We start from the raw sequence: 21,488 nt of genomic DNA, 5'->3' as shown, positions 1-21,488 counted from the left end.
TAAATCATCTCCTTGTTACTATGGAAAGAGCAAAGTAGATATGTATGTCATATGTTAATTTTTAAAAACTGGTTGCTGAACAATATGTATAGCAACATCTTATTTTTATAAAAGAAAAATATAAGTTTATGCATTCAAAAAGGTCTAAAAGGATTCACACATTAAAGTGCTTAATAGTACATCTGGGCAATAAAGGGAACTTTTACTTTTTATGTACCTCAGTATTTAACTTTTGTGAATATTTTTTGCAATTTTTAAAAACAACTGATAAAGAGAAAAATCACTGTCATGTAAAATTGGATGAGGGGAGAATCATAATGGCGCCTTATATGCAGAAGTCTAAATGTTCACAGGAGAGAGGATTTGTTTCACATAGACAGACTCTTCCCAAGGACAGTGAGTGAGTATGATGTGAATGATGGATGGAGTCTCAGGTGGTGTGGCTGGGGACCAGCAAAGTGGGAAGGAGGTACATTAGCAAAGAGGCACAATTGTGGAGAAGGCCAGAGGCACATGTGGAGAATATTTTCCCATTTGTTTGTAACACAGGGCTATATAGAAGAATGGTGGGCAACAAGACTGGGAGTTTGGTGCCTTCCCTACCAGGCCAAGTACTTGGAGTGTTGGGGGACCGTGCTGGGCCGCATCAGTTGGTACGGTTGAAACAGGAAGCAGGAAGTTTAGGGAGGCCCTCTTAAGTCAGCCAGGCCAGAAGCCATGGGCCTGAATCAGAGTAGAGTGATGGGAATGGACCAAAAGAAATGTAGAGGCCAGGTCTTCAGGGGGAAGAACTTGGCAGCTTTGTGGTGACTCTTGGAGGTGAAAAGCAAAGGAGACGGATAAGGCAAGAATGACAGGTTATAAACCTGGATGATGAGAAAAATGGTGTCAGTCATGGAGTTCACAGATCAGGAGGGAAGGCAGGCGGAAGGGGGAGACACTTGTTGGCCCCATTAGGTTTATTTTAAGATGCCAGTGGAGGATCCTGCTGGGAATGACTAACCACAGTTCTGGAGTAGGAAGGTCAAGGCTGGAAACAGATTTGAGCTGGGAGCCTCAGAATGCTGGTTAATGTGTCAGGTGTAGGTGAAATGACTTCAGTCTGCATGCTCTACCCCACAAAATTTCCATCTCCTAGGGTAGTCTTTAACCTATTAGTCACATAATGATATAAGTATATTTTGCATTATATTTGTATAGTCTGTAACAATTTATAAAGTGCTTTCACATTCATTTAATCATTTACATTCTCATACCCAGTTAATGGGTCAGAATGGATTAGAAAAGTAGGACTTTAAATGTCTTAGGATCACAGAGATGATCATACCACGGATGGCAGACTTGGGCCGTAAGCCAGAACTTCTCTTTCCCAATTAATTACGTTTTCTACTATGACACTGCAGCCTTTCTTGTTGAGGGGGAAATATCTGAAATATCTTACAACTGTAGAAGAGTTAAAACTTCCGTTTTAAACAAGAAAAGTTTGAAATTCACCTTTATTGAAACCTGTCTGATTTTTTAATTTTTTTAAACTTTATTGTCAGGGAGTTAAAAGATGTTGATATCCCTAAAAACTAGTTATCCTTAGGTTGAAAGTGAGGTTTTTAGAACCTCAGTTACTGAATAAATGAATGTCTTCTAATTTTTCTTCAATTTCCCCACTTTTTCCATAAAGATGTAGCCATAGCTGTAACATATAACCGTGATGGATCATATAGCATGCAGGTAAGCCTCCTTGGTTTTATTCTACAGCTCAGAGCTGAATCTGATTTCTCTCATACTGAGTAGAGTATGTTTTCACTCTCTACTTTCTTTGAAGCCATTGATTATGACTATAGTTAGGAGAATGTCATGAGCTTTTATTTCAGACCAATTTGGAAAAATTACCCCCTATACAGTTTGTGATTATTTACTCAGTTTGGCTGTAATTTCCCTAAGAATCAAAACTTGGTTAAAAAAACAATGATGATAATATTTGAATAAGACACCTAAAAAGCCCCTAAATTATGTGAATGTATTTATAGCTAAAACAGCAGTTCTCAAACGTTTGGCCTCAAGACCTCTGTACACTCTTAAAAGTTACTGAGATTCGCCAAAGAGTTTTTGTTTGTATTAGTTACATCTATTAATATTTACCATTTAGAAAATTACAATGAGAAAAAAATTTGTTATTGTTTTAATGTATGTTTTTAAAATGTACATAATATGTAATTTGTCATTTTAACCATTTTTAAGCATACAATTTAATGGCATTAAATACATTCACATTGTTGTGCAACCATCACCACCATCCATCTGCAGAACTGTTCTCCTCCTGCAGAACTGAAATTCTGTCCCAATTAAACAGTAAGAGTCCATTCCCACTTCTCCACCCACCCCTCCTGGGCCCTGGCAATCACCATTCTACTTTGTCTCTGCAAACTGAACTGCTCTAGGTACCTCATATAAGTGGAATCATTCAGCATTTACTCCTTTTGTAACTAGCTGATTTCACTTAGCGTAATGTCTTTGAGCATAATATCTTCCATTGTTGTAGTATCCATCCAAATTCCCTTCCTTTTTAAGTATGTGCCACACTTTATTTATCCAATCTAAATACATAGATGAGTAGTGGAGACGTGGGTTGCCTCCAGCTTTTGCCTGTTATAAATAATGCTGCTGTGAAATCTGTATACAAATATCTCTTCAAGACCCTGTTTTTAATTCTTTTAGGCATGTACCCAGAGAAGTAGAATTCCTGTATCATATGGTAATTCTCTTTTTAATTTTAGGGGGAACTACCATACTCTTCCATAGTGTCCATACCATTTTACATTCCCACCAGAAGTGCACAAAAAAATCCAATTTCTCCACATCCTTCCTTGCCAACACTTATATTCTAGCGACTTTGTTTTGTTGTTGTTTTTATTAAAAACAAAAAAATCCTAAGGTATGGAAGTAGTATCTCACTATGGTTTTGATACGTATTTCCATAATGACTAATGATGTTAAGCATCTTTTCATGTGCTAATTGCCTATTTGTTTATCTTCTTTAGAGAAATACCTATTCAAGTTATTTGCCTTTCTAAAAATGTCTGGCTGGGATTTTGTTGTTGAGTGCAGGATAAACTGAGAAAAGATTATCACCAAGCACACATTCCATTAGCCATCATAGTAATATCATTATCATGTGTCCTACAGTCTCTAGAAAATTCCACTATATACTTGTAAGAGAATGAGGGTAGAAAAAAGACAATATTATGTTATTAAGAAATTGTTTGACTTTGTGGAACTCCTTAAGGGGCTTGGGGGACCCCAAGGGATCCACAGGTCATACTTTGAGGCTCTTTAGTCAAAATTTTTGTGATAGATCTCAATTTTTAAAAATCCATTACATTGGCAAAATAAAATGCCATAAGGATTAAAAAACAATGTGAGAACTCAACCAAATTCCTATAGTAAGTATAAAATTCAGAGAATAGAATAAATCATTTTTCCTATAAGCTAAGAGATTTCAAATCCATCAAAATGAATTTATCAATGATGCTCTTTAGAGTCCCCAACACTTTGAGACACATTGCTTGTCTTTCTCTGTGATTCAGACAAATGATGGGAAATCTACTTAAGTATATGAGTTGCAATTCATACTGGTACCTCTGGTTTAGGGACCCCTTCTTATCCCTTGGTAAATGGTAAAGTAAATTGCAGATTTGTTCTGATCTACTCATGTAACTGCTGCTGCTGCTGCTGCTAAGTCGCTTTAGTCGTGACTACCTTCACAAATTTAGAATGCGCTTCTATACGTCTTTAAACAAAACTGTTCCCAGTCTAACCTTTATATCCTGAGAATTCCATAGACATTCAAATGGCTGTCTTAGGTTACAAAGCAGAGTGAAATGTCATATTTAACTTAGGATAGATGAGAACCATGTATAAATACTGCAGTGTGACCTATTTCACTTTAACCTATATAATATATTTGAAAAGAATAGCCACAGGACTCTGACTCTAACAGGGGAATTGAAAAATAAAGAAGATTTAAATGAATTTTATGTGTATAAGGGAAATTTTTTCTTGTGTATATAAATGAGAAAACATCCTTTTGAACAGCACAATTTCATGTCCTTTTGTCAGCTACCTTGAAAAGATTAAGTGTGAAATCTGTTCTTTGGTACTCTGTCTCTCAGAGTAAGAAGACTGTGCTTAATCTCCAGCTAATTTATCTTCTTAAATCATAACTGAAAACCCATAAATTCAATTTTCATGTTGGTGAGATAAAAGAAATCAATCTAATTATGAGATTCTGGCTTTATTCATCACTAACTTTTGCACAGTAAAACTAAATTTGACTTTGGGTACTCAGAAATGAGTATTAACATATAATATACTCAACTGAATTTTAATAATTTTTCTTACTTTGATTTTTATTTCTATTTCACTTTCTGATGAATATTCCTAAAGGAACCTTTATCTGTAGCATTATGGTGCTACTATAGCTATGTTACATAACTATTTTTTTTTCTTTTAATTATCTTACTGCTGTTTCTTTCTAGACTATTTTGTTTATGAATCTTAGGAAATTTCCTGCATGATTTAAAAAAATGTTTTTACCTATTTCCTTTTGAACCTATTAACAGTAAAGAATTGATTTTGATTTTAATTCTGTAAGGTTGTTCATTTTCTTTAAGGATCTTAATTTTCTGTTTTTTCAGATTGAAGATAAAACTTTCCATGTCCTTGGTGATCTTTGCAGTGAGGGAGACTGCACTTATCTGAAATCTTCTGTTAATGGAGTTGCTAGTAAAACTAAGCTAATTATCCTGGAAAACACTATTTACCTATTTTCCATGGTAATGTCTTTGTTTTGTAATAACACTATTGGAGTTTGGGAGAAAATTGCTTGACCAAAAGTATTCCACTGAGAAATTAGAAAGATCCTGTTTTGGAACTTCCCTGGCAGTCCAGTGGTTAAGACTCTGTGCTTCAAATTCAGGGGGCATGGTTTTAATCTCTAGTCAGAGATCCTACATGCCACACAGTGCAGTCAGGGGTATGAGGGTGAATAACACATCCTGTTTCCTTATCTCACTGCTGTGACTTTTTGTCTATCTTCCTTTCAGTCTGAATCTTGGTCACATTTCCACCTTCTCTATTTCTCCATTCACCCCATTTCTTCTCACAGATTCTCACTGACAGACACATATCCATTTCTTCCTGTAATTCTCAAATACCCTAAACACTTCCCCCAACCACTGTCCTCCTGGCACTGGGAATCGTGGAGACTTGGGAGGAGGTGACCATGGTGGCAGGAGTCTGTAGCCCAGATATCCCTTACAGGGAAGGTGGATGTGGGTTAGTGGTGGTCTCTCTTGGCAGTTGAAGGATGGTTGAGGTAGGCTTGGCAAGGATATGATTAGGAGCTTGTTAGGACACCTTAGCATTCTGCGTGGGCAAAGAAAGGGAGTGGATTATCAAATTTCCTCTGACCTCTTCAAGAGCCTTCTCACACTTGAGAACCATCTTCCAGACCAGAGTACTTTGTTATGAGATGCCTTCAGTATTCCAGGAATTAAACTGTGTGTTTGGAGTCAAGGATGACCTCAGTTTGCCAGGCATTGCTTGCCATAGTCTATGTGCTATAACAGTATGATGGCAGAGGCAGTAGAGTGGATTGGTGAAGAGCATGAGTTCTGGTTCGTGACATTGTACAGGAGGCAGTGATCAAGAACATCCCCAAGAAAAAGAAATGCAAAAAGGCAAAATGGTTGTCTGACGAGGCCTTACAAATAGCTGTGAAAAGAAGAGAAGCGAAAAGCAAAGGAGAAAAGGAAGGATATACCCATTTGAATGCAGAGTTCCCAAGAATAGCAAGGAGAGATACGAAAGCCTTCCTCGGCGATCAATGCAAAGAAATAGAGGAAAACAATAGAATGGGAAAGACTAGAGATCTCATCAAGAAAATTAGAGATACCAAGGGAACATTTCATGCAAAGATGGGCTCAATAAAGAACAGAAATGGTAGGGACCTCACAGAAGCAGAATATATTAAGAAGAGGTGGCAAGAATACACAGAAGAACTGTACAAAAAAGATCTTCACGACACAGATAATCACGATGGTGTGATCACTCACCTAGAGCCAGACATCCTGGAATGTGAAGTCAAGTGGGCCTTAGGAAGCATCACTACGAACAAAGCTGGTGGAGGTGATGGAATTCCAGGTGACCTATTTCAAATCCTGAAAGATGACGCTGTGGAAGTGCTGCACTCAATATGCCAGCAAATCTGGAAAACTCAGCAGTGGCCACAGGACTGGAAAAGGTCAGTTTTCATTCCAATCCCAAAGAAAGGCAATGCCAAAGAATGCTCAAACTACCGCACAATTGTGCTCATCTCACATGCTAGTAAAGTAATGCTCAAAATTCTCCAAGCCAGGCTTCAGCAATACATGAACTATGAACTTCCAGATGTTGAAGCTGGTTTTAGAAAAGGCAGAGGAACCAAAGATCAAATTGCCAACATCCGATGGATCATTGAAAAAGCAAGAGAGTTCCAAAAAAACATCTACTTCTGCTTTATTGACTACGCCAACGCCTTTGACTGTGTGGATCACAACAAACTGGAAATTCTTAAAGAGATAGAAATACCAGACCACCTGACCTGCCTTCTGAGAAACCTGTATGCAGGTCAGGAAGCAACAGTTAGAACTGGACATGGAACAACAGACTTGTTCCAAATAGGAAAAGGAGTACGTCAAGGCTGTATATTGTCACCCTGCTTATTTAATATATATGCAGAGTACATTATGAGAAATGCCAGGCTGGATGAAGCACAAGCTGGAATCAAGATTGCCGGGAGAAATATCAATAACCTCAGATATGCAGATGACACCACCCTTATGGCACAAAGCAAAGAAGAACTAAAGAGCCTCTTGATGAAAGTGAAAGAGGAGAGTGAAAAAGTTGGCTTAATACTCAACATTCAGAAAACTAAGATCATGGCATCTGGTCCCATCACTTCATGGCGAATAAATGGGGTAACAGTGGAAACAGTGGCAGACTTTATTTTTTGGGCTCCAAAATCACTGCAGATGTTGACTGCAGCCATGAAATTAATAGATGTTTGCTCCTTGGAAGAAAAATTATGACCAACCTAGACAACATATAAAAATCACAGACATTACTTTGCCAACAAAGGTCCATCTAGTCAAAGCTATGGTTTTTCTAGTAGTCATTTATGAATGTGAGAGTTGGACTATAAAGAAAGCTGAGTACCGAACAACTGATGCTTTTGAACTGTGGTGTTGGAGAAGACTCTTGAGAGTCCCTTGGACTGCAAGAAGATCCAACCAGTCCCTCCTAAAGGAAATCAGTCCAGAATATTCATTGGAAGGACTGATGCTGAAGCTGAGGCTGCAATACTTTGGCCACCTGATGCGAAGAACTGACTCATTGGAAAAGACCCTGATGCTGGGAAAGGTTGAAGGTGGGAGGAGAAGGGGACGATAGAGGATGAGATGGTTGGATGGCATCACGGACTCAATGGACATCGGTTTGAGTAAACTCCAGGAGTTGGTGATGAACAGGGAGGCCTGGTGTGCTGCAGTCCATGGGGTCACAAAGAGTCGGACACGACTGAGTGACTGAACTCAACTGAACTGATGAGTTCTGAAGTATGAAGCTGTTTGGTTTCAAATCCTGGCCGTACCAGTATCTGCCTGACGTTGAGCAAGTTAAACTCTTTAGGTTTCTGTTCTCCCATTTACAAATAGGAATAAGTAACAATACCCACCGCATAATGTTATTGAGACCATCAAGGACATTTTATATATAATTCTTAAGAAGAGTTCCTGGCTTAGACTGAGGACCTGAGAGTGGAGATGCTACTAAAACTGGCTTGTAGATAGTGGCTCTCTTTTACCAACAGTTACGTACTTAATTCTTTTAATCCCCTCTGTGGTATGTATGCCATTACTTCTTTATAGTGGAAATCAATACTGAAAGGGGTTTAGTAATTTGCTCAAGAGCTCAGTTGGTAAAGAATCCGCCTGCAATGCAGGAGATCCTGGTTCGATTCCTGGGTCAGGAAGATCTGCTGGAGAAGGGATAGGCTACCTGCTCCAGTATTCTTGGGCTTCCCTTGTGGTTCAGTGGTAAAGAATCCACCTGCAATGTGGGAGACCTGGGTTTGATCTCTGGCTTGGGAAGCTCCCCTGGGGAAGGGAAAGGGTACCCACTCCAGTATTCTGGTCTGGAGAATCCATGGAGGGTTGCAAAGAGTTGGACATGACTGAGCGACTTTCACTTTCACAAAGCTAGTTAGAACCCTGGTATTAAATATGACTAATATTTCACAAATAGCTTGAAAATAATCATCACCTCAGGCCTATTCATAAAACTACAGTGAGAAGATCTTAATTTCATTTCTAATTTATGTTATAAATATACATCCTATATATATCCTGTAAATATCATTTCTATTTATAGGATGGAAGTATTCAGATTGGCATTCCAGTCCCCCGATACTTGTCTTCAGCAAGCTCAGGAGAAATCCAAGGTGGTGCTGTAGCTCCTATGACTGGAACCATTGAAAAGGTATTGACATGAATGTATGTAGAATGATGTCCAGTAAGTCCCAATAAATGTCTTTGTTGAACTTTGTTGTGTGTATCCTTTTCCCCATCTCTAAATCTTGTTCATTGGAAAGCATCCATTTCAAGAAAACAAGATCTATCAAAGATTCAAGTTCTATATTACAGTCTTCAGTGAATCATAAATTTACCTAATTTATGATAAGGACTTTTCTTTGAAATGGGAATTTCCATCAAAGTACAAATAACCCAGGTTGTCTTTAGTTGACTAAAATGGAACATTCACCAAGCATTATCCCAAATTTGAAAGGTATTGGTGAAGAACAGTGTGTTTGGTGTTGAATGCAGTATATATTCAGATAAGAGATCCATCCTGATAATGACTTCCAGTGGTGGTAGATCAGTAGTCTCCTTTTATATACTTGCATACAATAGAGTCCCCTCAACTGTGTTTAAGTCATAAAAATCCTTGGTACCAGCAAATAGAAGAAGAAAACAACTACTTAAATAGTGTGAATGATTTCACCCACCACTCTTGTCTGGAAATGTTTGCCCCAGGAGGGCAGTGGGCTGGGGAACTTGCACTTTCCTTTCACTCATTCAGTCTCAGTTTCCAACAGGCCTCTGTGTGGACATCCCTACACAGGGTTTATGATTAAAGATGCACTTTTTTCCCCCATAACTGGCCTAAACCCAGATTGTTGATTTCATTGAATGCTACTAGACTATCACTCAGCATTGGGTTATTGTGGGGCTTTGAGACGTGTTTCTCATTTTTCACAATTTTGCCTGAACACATTGACTTCAGAACCTAATTCTACTGTGTGATATTTCTAAAAACTACTTAAAACCTTGTTAACCAAGAAGATAGTAAAACCATATGGTATATATCATTTCATTTATACTTGAAAAAAGGAAAATAGAGATTTTTTTTCTGGGTTTCCAACCAGTTTAATTCTTTTAACAACCTAAAAGCTAGAAAGCCAAGCAAAACCCTGCACTCTGCCTATCATGAAGACATTTAAGTGTAGTACAGGCATACCATAGAGATCTCTACTTGTGAGGTTCCCTACCACCAAGTACAGTACAGCAAGTCACATGAATTTCTTGGTTTCCTGGTGCATATAAAAGTTATGATTACACTGTAGTCTGTCAAGTGTGCAATAGCATCATGTCTAGAAAAAACACAACATGCATACTTAGATATATGTATAACTGAATCACTTTGCTATACACCTGAAACTAACACAACATTGTAAATCAACTATACGCCAATATAAAATAAAAATTTTTTAAAAATCTTTATTGCTGAGAAATTCTAACCATCATCACTGATCTCAGTGAGTTACAATCTTTTTACTGGTGGAGGAATATAGAAATATTGCAAGAATTACCAAAATGTGACCCTGAGGCACAAAGTGAGCAAATGCTGTTGGGAAAATGGCACCCATAGACTTGCTTGATGAAGTTGCCACAAACCTTCAATCTCTTAAAAAGGAAAAAAAAAAAGGCATTATGTGTGAAGCACAATAAAGCAGCGTGGGCCTATAGTCCTTTCCTGTTGGTGATATGTCTTGTCTGTAAGTTCATGAGAAAACAAAAAATTCTTGAAATATGTAGAGTGTATTCATCTGATTCAAGGAAAACTAGATGGGGGGTGGCGAAGGTGGGGAGCTAAGGAGTGACCCCACTGATGACAGTGCCTGCAATGCCAGGCTGACCTGTGGGCCTCTGATTTGTGCCAGTGTGGTTGTCTTTGGCAGACAAGACAAGCACATAGACAACATACTTCTCCTCTGTACGTTTATATACCAACTCTGTGCACCACAAATCAGGTGTATAATTTACCCAGTTGTCAGACCACATGTAGACTATCACAAAGGACTTCTGTGTTTTTAAATATTAACTTGTCACTCTGAATCTCTAGGTGTTTGTGAAAGCTGGAGACAGAGTAAAAGCTGGAGATCCTCTGATGGTTATGATTGCCATGAAGATGGAAGTAAGTGAAATCGTGGGTTCACTTGCCAAGTAAACTTTGGGAGCTATCAGTCCCAGTTTTTCTTTTGTCTTATTTTGTAAGTTAAGACCATTTTAAATATCAGGGGGAAAAAAGTCCTTCCCCAGCCCAGTTGAATTGGGGTTTCCTGTAGGGGAGCCCAAGGATCAGTAGTTTTTAAAAGCTTCCCAGCTGAGAGTCTACTGTGAAGCTTGGGCTGAGAATTACTAGCTAATCCAGAGCTTCTCAATTATTGACCTTGAATGTTTTACAGGTGTATCAAGGTAATGACTCCTCTCAACCCCCAAGTGCACCATAAACATGTTTTTACTTTCTCAGTGTGCCATGATGTGAGAAAGGTCAGGAAGCACTGATAATGACAAAACATCAAAACATCTGACTTCATTTTTCACTCTTCCTATGTCTTGACTTGATTTGTATTCAACCCTCGTTAGTATCACAGCCATTGTCTGTCATGCCTTGTGTCTCTACAGCATATCATAAAGGCGCCAAAGGATGGCACGATCAAGAAGATATTCTACAAAGAAGGTTCTCAGGCCAACAGACACGCTCCTTTAGTCGAGTTTGAGGAGGAAGACTCTGACAAAAGGGAAGCAGATTAAACTCCATCAAATAAACAGCCAGTTAAGCAACATGTTCAGTACAGTATCTACACCAAAAAGAGAAAGTGCCTTCCTGCTTTTCTCGGGGTCTGATGACTCGCACTTTTACTAAATGATTGTATGATTCTGCTTAAAACCCTTTCATGTTTAAAAATCATGTACCTGGGTCACAAATACAATAAATTCTCTCAAAATATTTCATACTAATAAAATTAAAGTATACTTTTTAAATTGGGAGATAGTATGGTTTGTTTCTGCCTCAAATATTATACCATGTATTGTTTTTAGGCAGGTGGGCAGCAACTTGATCAAAAGAGAACCGAGAGAGAAAAGGTCACTTAACTAAATGAGTTATCGCCCAGTCACAGTCATGACAAAAATGAACGTTAACATATTTCAGAGACAGATGCCATAGCACTAAACTCAACCTAAGAGTTTTTTGCCGAAGAGTAACTTCTTAGGCGGTTTAAAGGCTTGGATGTTATTTGTTTCTTGTTTTTGTGATCGGTAAGTTTCTATCCAGACCGCCTTTGCCTTTATTGTACTTGCTAAGCTTGTACAAATTTATATACCCACACTTAAGCTTTTGTGTATATGTATTTTATGCATGTATATATAATATTTAAATTGTACGCTAGAACATAATTTTTCTAGAAACACACTTTCAAGCCTCTGCATTTTCAGGTATCTACTGAAGTGTTAAATATTTGTTGAATTGAGTTCTAGCTGCACACACGAGACTGCATTAAATGTTGTAGAGACTACAATGAAATTTTAAAATATGGTCTTTGTACTGTAGGATGCTGATGACTTAATTGGGAAAATAAGACATAATCATGTGAAATGTTATGTGGAAAATAATCAGATCCAAAATTAAGTAATTCCATTGTCAAGAGAGTGGTGAGGAAGGTACTAGATACTAAATTTGGAAATGCTGAGTTCCCAAGTAAATCTGATCACACAGTAGTTAGAACATCCATTTTTCCAACAAGGCAGCAAGAAACTCAATACAGTAAGATGTGGGTCTGGGTGAAGGTTGATGGCATATGATGTGCAGAATACAGTCTTTAGGAGCTGGGGGAGGAGACTTCAGTGGGCAGGTGTGCTCAGGGTAGGTTTCTTTAAGGAAGGAGAACCCAAGGGCAGTAGCAGGAGTGCGTGGAAATTACACACTAGAAAGGAAGGAGCAGAGCCTACACTGTTGAAAATGAGCAAGTTGGGTTCTATATTCAGGAGCAAATCTGCCCAACTGGAGAGGGAGGTGCTTGGATGGGTGAGTAGGGACAATAAGAGAGAACGTATGAAATTTAGGTTGGGACCAGAAGGTAACTGGCATGGAATGGCCGGTTTAGATTTTATCTTGCAAGTAGTAGTTACACTGAATTATTTTTCAGCGGGGAAAGCAATGATTTTGGAAAATTTTATCTGGCTTATTAGAGTCTGTTAAAAAAAAAAACTTTGACAGTATTTCGTAAAGGTGAACATTTATATACCTTATGACCTAACATCCCAGTTCAGAAATGCACAAACACACTTGTGCACCAAGAATGTTGATAGCCACGTTACCCGTAATAGCAAAGCATTGGAAAGGATCCGAGTTGGTTGGCAGGAGAAGGAATAAATCACTGTGGTATGGCACACAGTGGAATACTATGTAACAGCAAAGTAAACAAGAGCATCAACATGGATGAATCTTGAATTCATAACAGTGAAATAGCGTGTACCAGGAGATATACACAGTATGGTACTATCTTTACAGATTTGCAAAATCAACTATATTCATATATATATATCATAAAGCTAGATTTTTTTATTAAGATATGGTTGATTTATAATGTGTTAGTTTCAGGTATACAGCAAAGTGGTTCAGTTTTATATCTATTATTTTCAGATTCTTTTCCATTATAGGTTATTACCGATTATCAAATATAGTTCCCTGTACTATACAGTAAGTCCTTGTTGCTTATCTATTTTATGTATAGTAGTTTATATCTATTAATTCCATGCTCCTAGTTTACCCCTCCCCCACCATTTCCCCTTTAATAAAACATTCTTTTAAAAGGAGAATTAAAACTTAAAGACAGTGATTAGCTCCAGGTAATTAAGCAAGGGGTTGACATGTATGAAGTACGTACAGGTAGATGCAGGTTACTGTTTAGTGTTCTAGTTGTACGGCTAGATGTTTGGTTGATCATATACATTACATATGATTCAAATAATATTTTAGAAAATTTATTCTGGCAGTAATTTGCAAGTTGGATGGAAGAGGAAAGGACTAAAGGCTGGAAAACCGGTTAGGAAGAGGTGCTTACAGATAGATAGTCCTGAGAAAATAAAGGAAGAGACCATCAAAACCAGGGCTTTTTTTGGCAGTGCTACAGAGCTCTCAGCAATGAAAGTGTTGAGTCCTAATCACTGGACCGCCAGGGAATATCCTAAACCAGTGCTTTTAACTATACTTTTAGCAACATAGCCTTTTCCCTTGTGTAAACAAAACTTCCTCTTTTGACGAGAGGGAAGAGCAAAGGTGCTTTGGTAGAAATTTGGGGTTGCTGTATGACCCCCTTCATACCCTTCAGTGGCACAAGATAAAGTTATTCTCTATTTCATGATGGAGGAGCTCTGTGGATCACAAGTAACGATATGTAGAGAAGGAATTGGAAGCCAGCTACCCCAGTTACCCACATATTGGGGACATTCTTTGAGATCATTGCTGTGGTGCTGTGTGAGCAGTTCCTTTGCACATGACTACATCTATTTCTTCTAAAACACTTAGGGCATTTGCTGTATACCCGGGCCTCTGAAAGCAAAGATGGTAAGAAATGGTTTTTGCCCTTGCCGCAATTAACGAGAAACAAGATCCAGCTGTATTCAGTAATGTCCTGTAATTGATGGTAAGTAGTATGATATGCTTGGTCACCAGGTGCCCTCAGGGGGAAGGGTCAAGCGACTGGAGTAATAAATTCTACTTTGGGTCAGGAAGCTGAGGGAGCAGCAGTGACATTTGAACCAGCCTTTGGAGGAAAGCCATTTGCCAGACGCAGAAAGAAGGTAAGACCAGGCCATTGCAGGGAAAGGAGCTAGCAGGGCTAATAATAACAGAGAAGTGTGAAAGTGCACACTGGGGCGCAGAGTGATCCAGCAGGGGCTGGGCCACGGGGGGCGTGGCCGAGCGGGGCTGCCCATCCGGGACAGGCTTTATTCTGAACGCAGTTGGGAGCCCTGGAGATTTTCAAACAGACAGGTTTTTCAGAGTTATTTCTGGCCACAGTCTGGAATATAGATTGGAAAGTGGAAAGAGGCTGGAGACAGTGGGTCCGAAAGAGGCACCAAATATGGAAGTCTGGCCGGGGGGGTCCATGTTTGTGTCTCCTGGACTTCAAAGTAGCTCTTTTTTGGATAAGATCCATTTGTAGGCATGGATCAAAACCTGAGCCATATCGTTAGTTGGAAGAAAGCTGTTTGCTACCTTATCTTTGACACTAACATTCTGGATGCAGCATATTTTAGGACTATAATAACCAAGATAACAAAATTTCAGAGCCCTGATGGTTGCTTTTTAACCATTGAGGAAGACACATAGCGTTGTAGACACTTTGAAGCTTTGGAGTTACAGTTCCTGCATTCAGGTCCTAGCCTGACCACTTACTGTAGTGTCTTGGGCATGTCTTTCAACTTCTCTGAGCTCTGCCTGTGAATGAGGGTAGAAGCACTACCTCCCAGAGTTGTTGTGAAGATTAAATGAGAAAATAGACATCATTTATACTCACCTGGCAGTTATTAGTAATTTCTAACTTCAGTTACTGCATAAGAGCAATTAAGAAACTGCACTAAATTAAGCCCAGCTGATTATTCTTGCCAGCAAAATTCCCAGGACCTGTGGTGGGGGAAGAATCCTGCCTGGTCATGCATCCCTCTGTCCCATCTCTCCACTCCCTCAGCTCTAGCCCGCTCTAGGGTCAGCAGGCACCTGTCGACCTCAGGCAGACTGGTGCTGTCAGGGGAAGCCTCCATCAGCCCCTCCCTCTACAACAGTCAGCTGCCAGGCTAGCATGTCCCAGAGCCTGTCTGCTTGCTAACGGGACAACCGTGTTTCCAGAAGCAGCTTGCCTCTTGCGCAAAGGCTGGGCTGGACCTGCTCCACCGTCCGCATCAGTTGTCACTCATGTTTGTGGCTGGTACTTGGAGGGGAAATCTTGGTATCTGGCTGAAGCCTGTTTGGGTGGGCATTACCATTCCATTGGGCAGCACTGTAGAGAGGGCTCTTCCTTAATTCAACTATCTTTTTTCCCCCACTATCACTGGCTTCTCTTCTCTTGCACAAGTACCATTTTTGACTCCCCAATGGTTCCCTTAGGAATACTGGGTGTTGGAATGTGCATCTATGTTCTGCCTACATATAGCACTTCTGTTGCCGTTAAAATATTTACAGTATTGATAGTAATACTTTACATTTCAGTTGCACCTTTCATTGGAGGATCTCAAAAAGCACTCCTAGATATTCACACTAATCTTCAAAATACCCAGGAAGAGGAAAATGTGACTTAAACTGCATGGTGAGACTGGAGGAGATGGCTGTCCCCAAGTGCTTTGCTCCAAGCCCAGAGCAGGGACTCTTGGGTCATTAGTCCCTTCCTGCTAATGACACCCTGCTCCCTGAGGGCTGGCCCCAGGGAGCTGCAGTCTTAGGGTTAGTAGTATAACTACTAATTCAGAGTCTTGGTAGACTCAGAGTCTGAGTCTCAGAGTATAAGTTAGACTGTTCTCAGTATAGGGCATCCCAGGAGGCCCTGCTCATCACTCTCAAAGTCTCTGGCTGGGTGGGAGCAGTCTTGCCTATCCACCCCCGCACCCTGTGAGTAACCCTGGAGACACAATTTCTTCTGCGAGTGCCTGGACCATTAGTAGAAATCATAGCCCTGATACCGATGATTACCCTGTCAACCTGACATTTGTCTCCCCATCCGCTGGATCCCAGAAAGCAGAATGCCTTGGTGCCTCTAATTCGGGCTAAGTCTCCCGCACAGAGTTGCCCTCCCTGAAGCCTCCAACCACAGCCTGTATGTAACTTCCTCCCTCCCAAGATGGCTAACATTCTCGGTTCTTACCACTGCCGGTTAGCATTTTCCTAGACCCTTTGATTACATTTGAAATAACTCTCATTCCACATACACCACTCCCACCACCAGAAAAAAATTTTCAAAATCACTAACAACAAAGGTAACCTGGGACGTCTCTGTCTTCTCAATTGTTTTTATTCCTTTTTCATTACCTCCTATATCATAGAAGCCATATAGTTTTCTCCATTACTGAAAACAGGCTTCGTGTTAATTCTCATGCAGACTGGCACCTGCCTAAGTTTGTTCCTGTTACCTATTTGGCCACACACAGAGCTTCCTTTTTTGATGTCTCCATCTAAACAGATTTCTCATCCACAGTTGCCCTTGACCTTCCCTGCTCCTCTCGCAGAACTGACCCCTGCTGAGGTCATTCCACGCTATCATATATGCAAGATAAGCCATAGATATTTAGTTCCTCAGCCATGTAAATGTTATTAGTCTCTTCTCAAATAAATATTTAATTTTGGAACGTCTACTTTTGCTTTATTGACTATGCCAAAGCCTTTGACTATGTGGATCACAACAAACTGTGGAAAATCTGTATGCTGGTCAAGAAGCAACAGTTAGAACTGGACATGGAACAACAGACTGGTTCCAAATTGGGAAAGGAGTACATCAAGGCTGCGTATTGTCACCCTGCCTATTTAATTTATATGCAGAGTACATCATGAGAAATGCCAGGTGGATGAATGAAGCACAAGCTGGAATCCAGATTGCAGGAGAAATATCAATAACCTCAGATATGCAGATGACACCACCCTTATGGCAGAAAGCAAAGAAGAACTAAAGAGCCTCTTGATGAAAGTGAAAGAGGAGAGTGAAAAAGTTGGCTTAAAACTCAACATTCAGAAAACTAAGATCATGGTATCTGGTCCCATCACTTCAAGACAAATAGATGGAGAAACAATGGAAACAGTGACAGAATTTATTTTTTTGGTCTCCAAAATCACTGCAGATAGTGATTGCAGCCATGAAATTAAAAGATGCTTGCTCCTTGGAAGAAAAGTTATGACCAATCTAGATAGCATATTAAAAAGCAGAGACATTACTTTGCCAACAAAGGTCCGTCTAGTCAAACCTTTGGTTTTTCCAGGAGTCATGTATGGATGTGAGAGTTGGACTGTAAAGAAAGCTGAGCACCGAAGAATTGATGTTTTTGAACTGTGGTGTTGGAGAAGACTCTTGGGAGTCTCTTGGACTGCAAGGAGATCCAACCAGTCCATCCTAAAGGAAATCAGTCCAGAATATTCATTGGAAGGACTGATGCTGAAGCTGAAACTCCAGCACTTTGACCACCTGATGCGAAGAACCAACTCATTTGAAAAGACCCTGATTCTGGGAAAGATTGAAGGTGGGAGGAGAAGGGGATGACAGAGGATGAGATGGTTGAATGGCTCACCAACATGATGGACATGAATTTGAGTAGGCTCTAGGAGTTGGTGATGGACAGAGAAGCCTGGCTTGCTGCAGTCTCTGGGATTGCAAAGAGTCGGATATGACTGAGTGACTGAACTGAACTGGATATATTCCCATGCTTCAAAATCCAAAAATATATATTAAAAGATATACGGGGAAAATCTCCTTCCCACCCACATAGCCCCGTCACCTCTGCCAGTAGTAACCACTACTTTTTTGTTTTTTGGCTGCACTACTCACCTTGCAGGATCAAACCTGTGCCCTGAGTAGTGAAAGAGTAGATCCTAACCAGTGGACCACCAGGAAATTCCCTAGTTAATCACTATTGTTTGTTGTGTTCCTTTATTACCTGAAAACTGAGTTCACCTCCAAAAGATACAACCAAGGCAAAACTGGGAGAAGGAAGGATTTATTACTTTCAGCAAGTAAGGAGAACACCGGGATCTCTCCCAAAGCAGTGTCTCTCGCAAACAACAAAATTGGGGAAGTTTTGTTTCTTTTTTTTTTTTTGGTGTGGACCATTTTTAAAGTCTTTGCTGAATTTGTTACAATATCGCTTCAGTTTTATGTTTTAGTTTTTTTGGCTGTGAGCCCTGTGGTTCCCTGACCAGGGCTCCAACCTGCAACCCCTGCCTTAGAAGGTGAAGTGTTAACCACTGGACCTCCAGGGAAGTCGCTGGGGAATTTTTAAGCTAACAATTTACTACATAGGCTTGAAGGGGCTTGGGTGGTATATGCATATTCATGAAGGGGCTGGAGCAGGGGGGAGTTCAGCATAGAACTGGAGCAAAGATTGACAGGCCAAGTTTTAGTTAACTGAAGTCATAAGGGTCAGAAAAGCTCAACATCATCATTCCCTAGATTCCAACTAGTCTGGGATCACCTGGGTGGGGACCAGAGTTCCTGTAAACAACTCAAAGATATGTATCAGATTGTTAGGTACACTCCCTTGAGGAGTACTCTGTTGACTACTGTTTCTTGACTGCTTTCCCTTTGTTCCTCTCTTCTACAGTAATTCTGCACTTAGCTTTTTTATTTACTAATGTGTGTTAGAGAGCCTTCCTTAACCAAATATAGGGAGTTTCCTTACCTTATTTTGTTTTATGGATGCATGGTATTCCATTTGTTCCACCAAATGGATATAATTTATTCAACCAGACGCTTATTGGTGGGCATCTAGGTTGTTTTCAACATTTTAGTATTATTAAGAAATGCTGCAGTGAATACTGTGACAATATCTTTTTTCCCCATACTCAATTATATCTGTTAGGATAAATTCCCAGATGTGAATTGCTGGGTCAAAGACTAATAATGAATTATTGAAAAATTAAGTTAAAAACACCAAATAGTTGAAGGTATTATTACTGTGCCCACAGTAACAACTCACATTTATAAAGCATTTTAGGATGTACTGACATTTTATCACCGAGAGGTATCGCCACTATTTTGTTGTTGTTCAGTCACTTAGTCGTGTCCAACTCTTTGCAACCCCATGGACTGCAGCATGCCAGGCTTCCCTGTCCTTCACCATCTCCTGGAGCTTGCTCAAACTCATGTCCATTGAGTCGGTGATGCCATCCAACCATCTCATCCTCTGTCGTCCCCTTCTCCTCCTGCCTTCAATCTTTCCCAGCATCAAGTTCTTTTCTGATGAGTTGGCTCTTTGATCAGGTGGCCAAAGCATCGGAGCTTCAGCTTCAGCATCAATCCTTCCAATGAATATTCAGGGTTGGTTTCCTTTAGGATGGACTGGTTTGATCTCCTTGCAGTCCAAGGGACTCTCAAAAATCTTATCCTACACCACAGTTCAAAAGCATCAATTTTTTGGTGCTCAACCTTCTTTATGGTCCAACTCTCACATCACCACTATTATCCTCATAAAAATTTGAAAGGACTGAGATAATGAGAAACTTCAACACAATCATATTTTCAATAGTTATTGGGACCAAAACTGAAACCAAGACTTTTCATTCCAAAATTCTGTGTTAACTATCTAACGCTATCTCCTGGGGGATTGGGGTAGGGTAGCAGTTTTATTCATCAAGAACATACATTCCCCTTATTACCACACCAAACTGGGGTCTGCTCATCGATTTGCAGTAAAGTTAATCTACTGACACTGGGTTGCAGTGAAGGAAAGCTCAGCATTTATTGTAAAGGTGCCAATATAAAGCTCCTTGAAGGGTTTCCTCCTTCTGAGAAATCTGTATGAAGGTCAAGAAGCAACAATTAAAACTGGACATGGAACAACAGACTAGTTCCAAATCGAGAAAGGAGTAGTACATCAAGGCTGCATATTGTCACCCTGCCTATTTAACTTATATGCAGAGTACATCAGGAGAAATGCCGGGGGGATGAATGAAGCACAAGCTGGAATCAAGATTGCCAGGAGAAATATCAATAACCTCAGATATGCAGATGACACCACCCTTATGGCAGAAAGCAAAGAAGAACTAAAGAGCCTCTTGATGAAAGTGAAAGAGGAGAGTAAAAAAGTTGGCTTAAAACTCAACATTCAGAAAACTAAGATCATGGTATCTGGTCCCATCACTTCAGGGCAAATAGATGGGGAAACAATGGAAACAGTGACAGACTTTATTTTTGTGGGCTCCAAAATCACTGCAGATGGTGACTGCAGCCATGAAATTAAAATATGCTTGCTCCTTGGAAGAAAAGTTATGACCAACCTAGACAGCATATTAAAAAGTAGAGACATTATTTTGTCAACAAAAGTCCATCTAGTCAAAGCTATGGTTTTTCTAGTGGTCATGTATGGATGTGAGAGTTGGACTATAAAGAAAGCTGAGCACGAAAGAATTAATGCTTTTGAACTGTGGTGTTGGAGAAGACTCTTGAGAGTCCCTTGGACTGCAAAGAGATCCAACCAGTCCATCCTAAAGGAAATCACTCTGGGATATTCATTGGAAGGACTGATGTTGAAGCCTGATGTGAAGAACTGACTCATTGGAAAAGACCTTGATGCTGGGAAAGATTGAAGGTGGGAGGAGAAGGGGATGGTAGAGGATACGATGGTTGGATGGCATCATCAACGTGATGGACATGAGTTTGAATAAACTCTGGGAGTTGGTGATGGACAGGGAGACCTGGTGTGCTGCAGTCCATGGGGTCACAAAGAGTCAGACACGACTGAGCAACTGAACTGACTTTCACATCTGTAAAATAACTCAGGAAATGTGCATCAGACACTATTATCTAGATACTCCAGAGAGGAGCTAAAGCAGAGAATATGGGGGAGGGGTCTGTCCCCCGAAGTATCCATAGAGTCTTGCTCAGTTACACTCTTACCCATTTTCTGAAAACCTTTCGTCCTTGGCTGAGTATCTTTTCATGCTTTCAGATCTCCACCCAGAGAACTTAATGGTACCAGTGCCCTCATGTTTGCTTGACCAGAGGATCTCAGTCATGCAACTGGCCAGATGTCTTTAAAAACTCAGTGTAACTTAAGGTGGAATTGGAACCTTGGAAATAAAACTGTTCTATTCAGAATGGGGGTTAACATTAAAATATCCTCCAAACAAACCGATCCTCTGATGGCCTCATTTCTAGAATAAGATTATTCACTTGAAGCCTTAATAGAAATACCATGTTTCAACATTGACAAGGAATTTGTTAATTTCCCAGTTGAAAACTGTGAGATTGGATGGTAGACGGAGGCAATGAGGTCCACAGTTCTCAGAGATTTATATTCCTTGAAAGGACTTTGGAAACATCTGATATTTGGGAAAAAATGTAGGTGGATTCAGTA

General features: G+C 40.0%; 2 protein-coding genes across 6 annotated transcripts in view; both read left to right on the top strand.

Moving 5' to 3' along the window:
- Positions 1-11,417, top strand: part of MCCC1 (methylcrotonyl-CoA carboxylase subunit 1) — a 58,794-nt gene extending 47,377 nt beyond the window's left edge. For all 5 annotated transcript variants that reach the window (XM_081571155.1, XM_081571152.1, XM_081571153.1 and 2 more), the window contains 5 exons: positions 1,676-1,725; positions 4,692-4,829; positions 8,464-8,571; positions 10,495-10,566; positions 11,058-11,417. In XM_081571155.1, coding sequence (XP_081427281.1) covers positions 1,676-1,725; positions 4,692-4,829; positions 8,464-8,571; positions 10,495-10,566; positions 11,058-11,186 — 497 coding nt within the window. In that variant the 3' untranslated portion in view covers positions 11,187-11,417. The remainder of the gene's footprint in view (positions 1-1,675; positions 1,726-4,691; positions 4,830-8,463; positions 8,572-10,494; positions 10,567-11,057) is intronic.
- A 2,749-nt stretch (positions 11,418-14,166) lies between these two features.
- DCUN1D1 (defective in cullin neddylation 1 domain containing 1) overlaps positions 14,167-21,488 on the top strand; it is a 56,357-nt gene continuing 49,035 nt past the window's right edge. The window contains exon 1 of the mRNA XM_081571148.1: positions 14,167-14,237. The gene's annotated coding sequence lies outside the window, so the exon portion shown is untranslated. The remainder of the gene's footprint in view (positions 14,238-21,488) is intronic.

This window comes from Giraffa tippelskirchi, chromosome 2 (assembly GCF_054371585.1).
Source record: "Giraffa tippelskirchi isolate mGirTip1 chromosome 2, T2T-mGirTip1v1.2.pri, whole genome shotgun sequence".
Lineage (NCBI taxonomy): Eukaryota > Metazoa > Chordata > Mammalia > Artiodactyla > Giraffidae > Giraffa > Giraffa tippelskirchi.
This window is presented reverse-complemented; position numbering and strand designations above follow the sequence as displayed.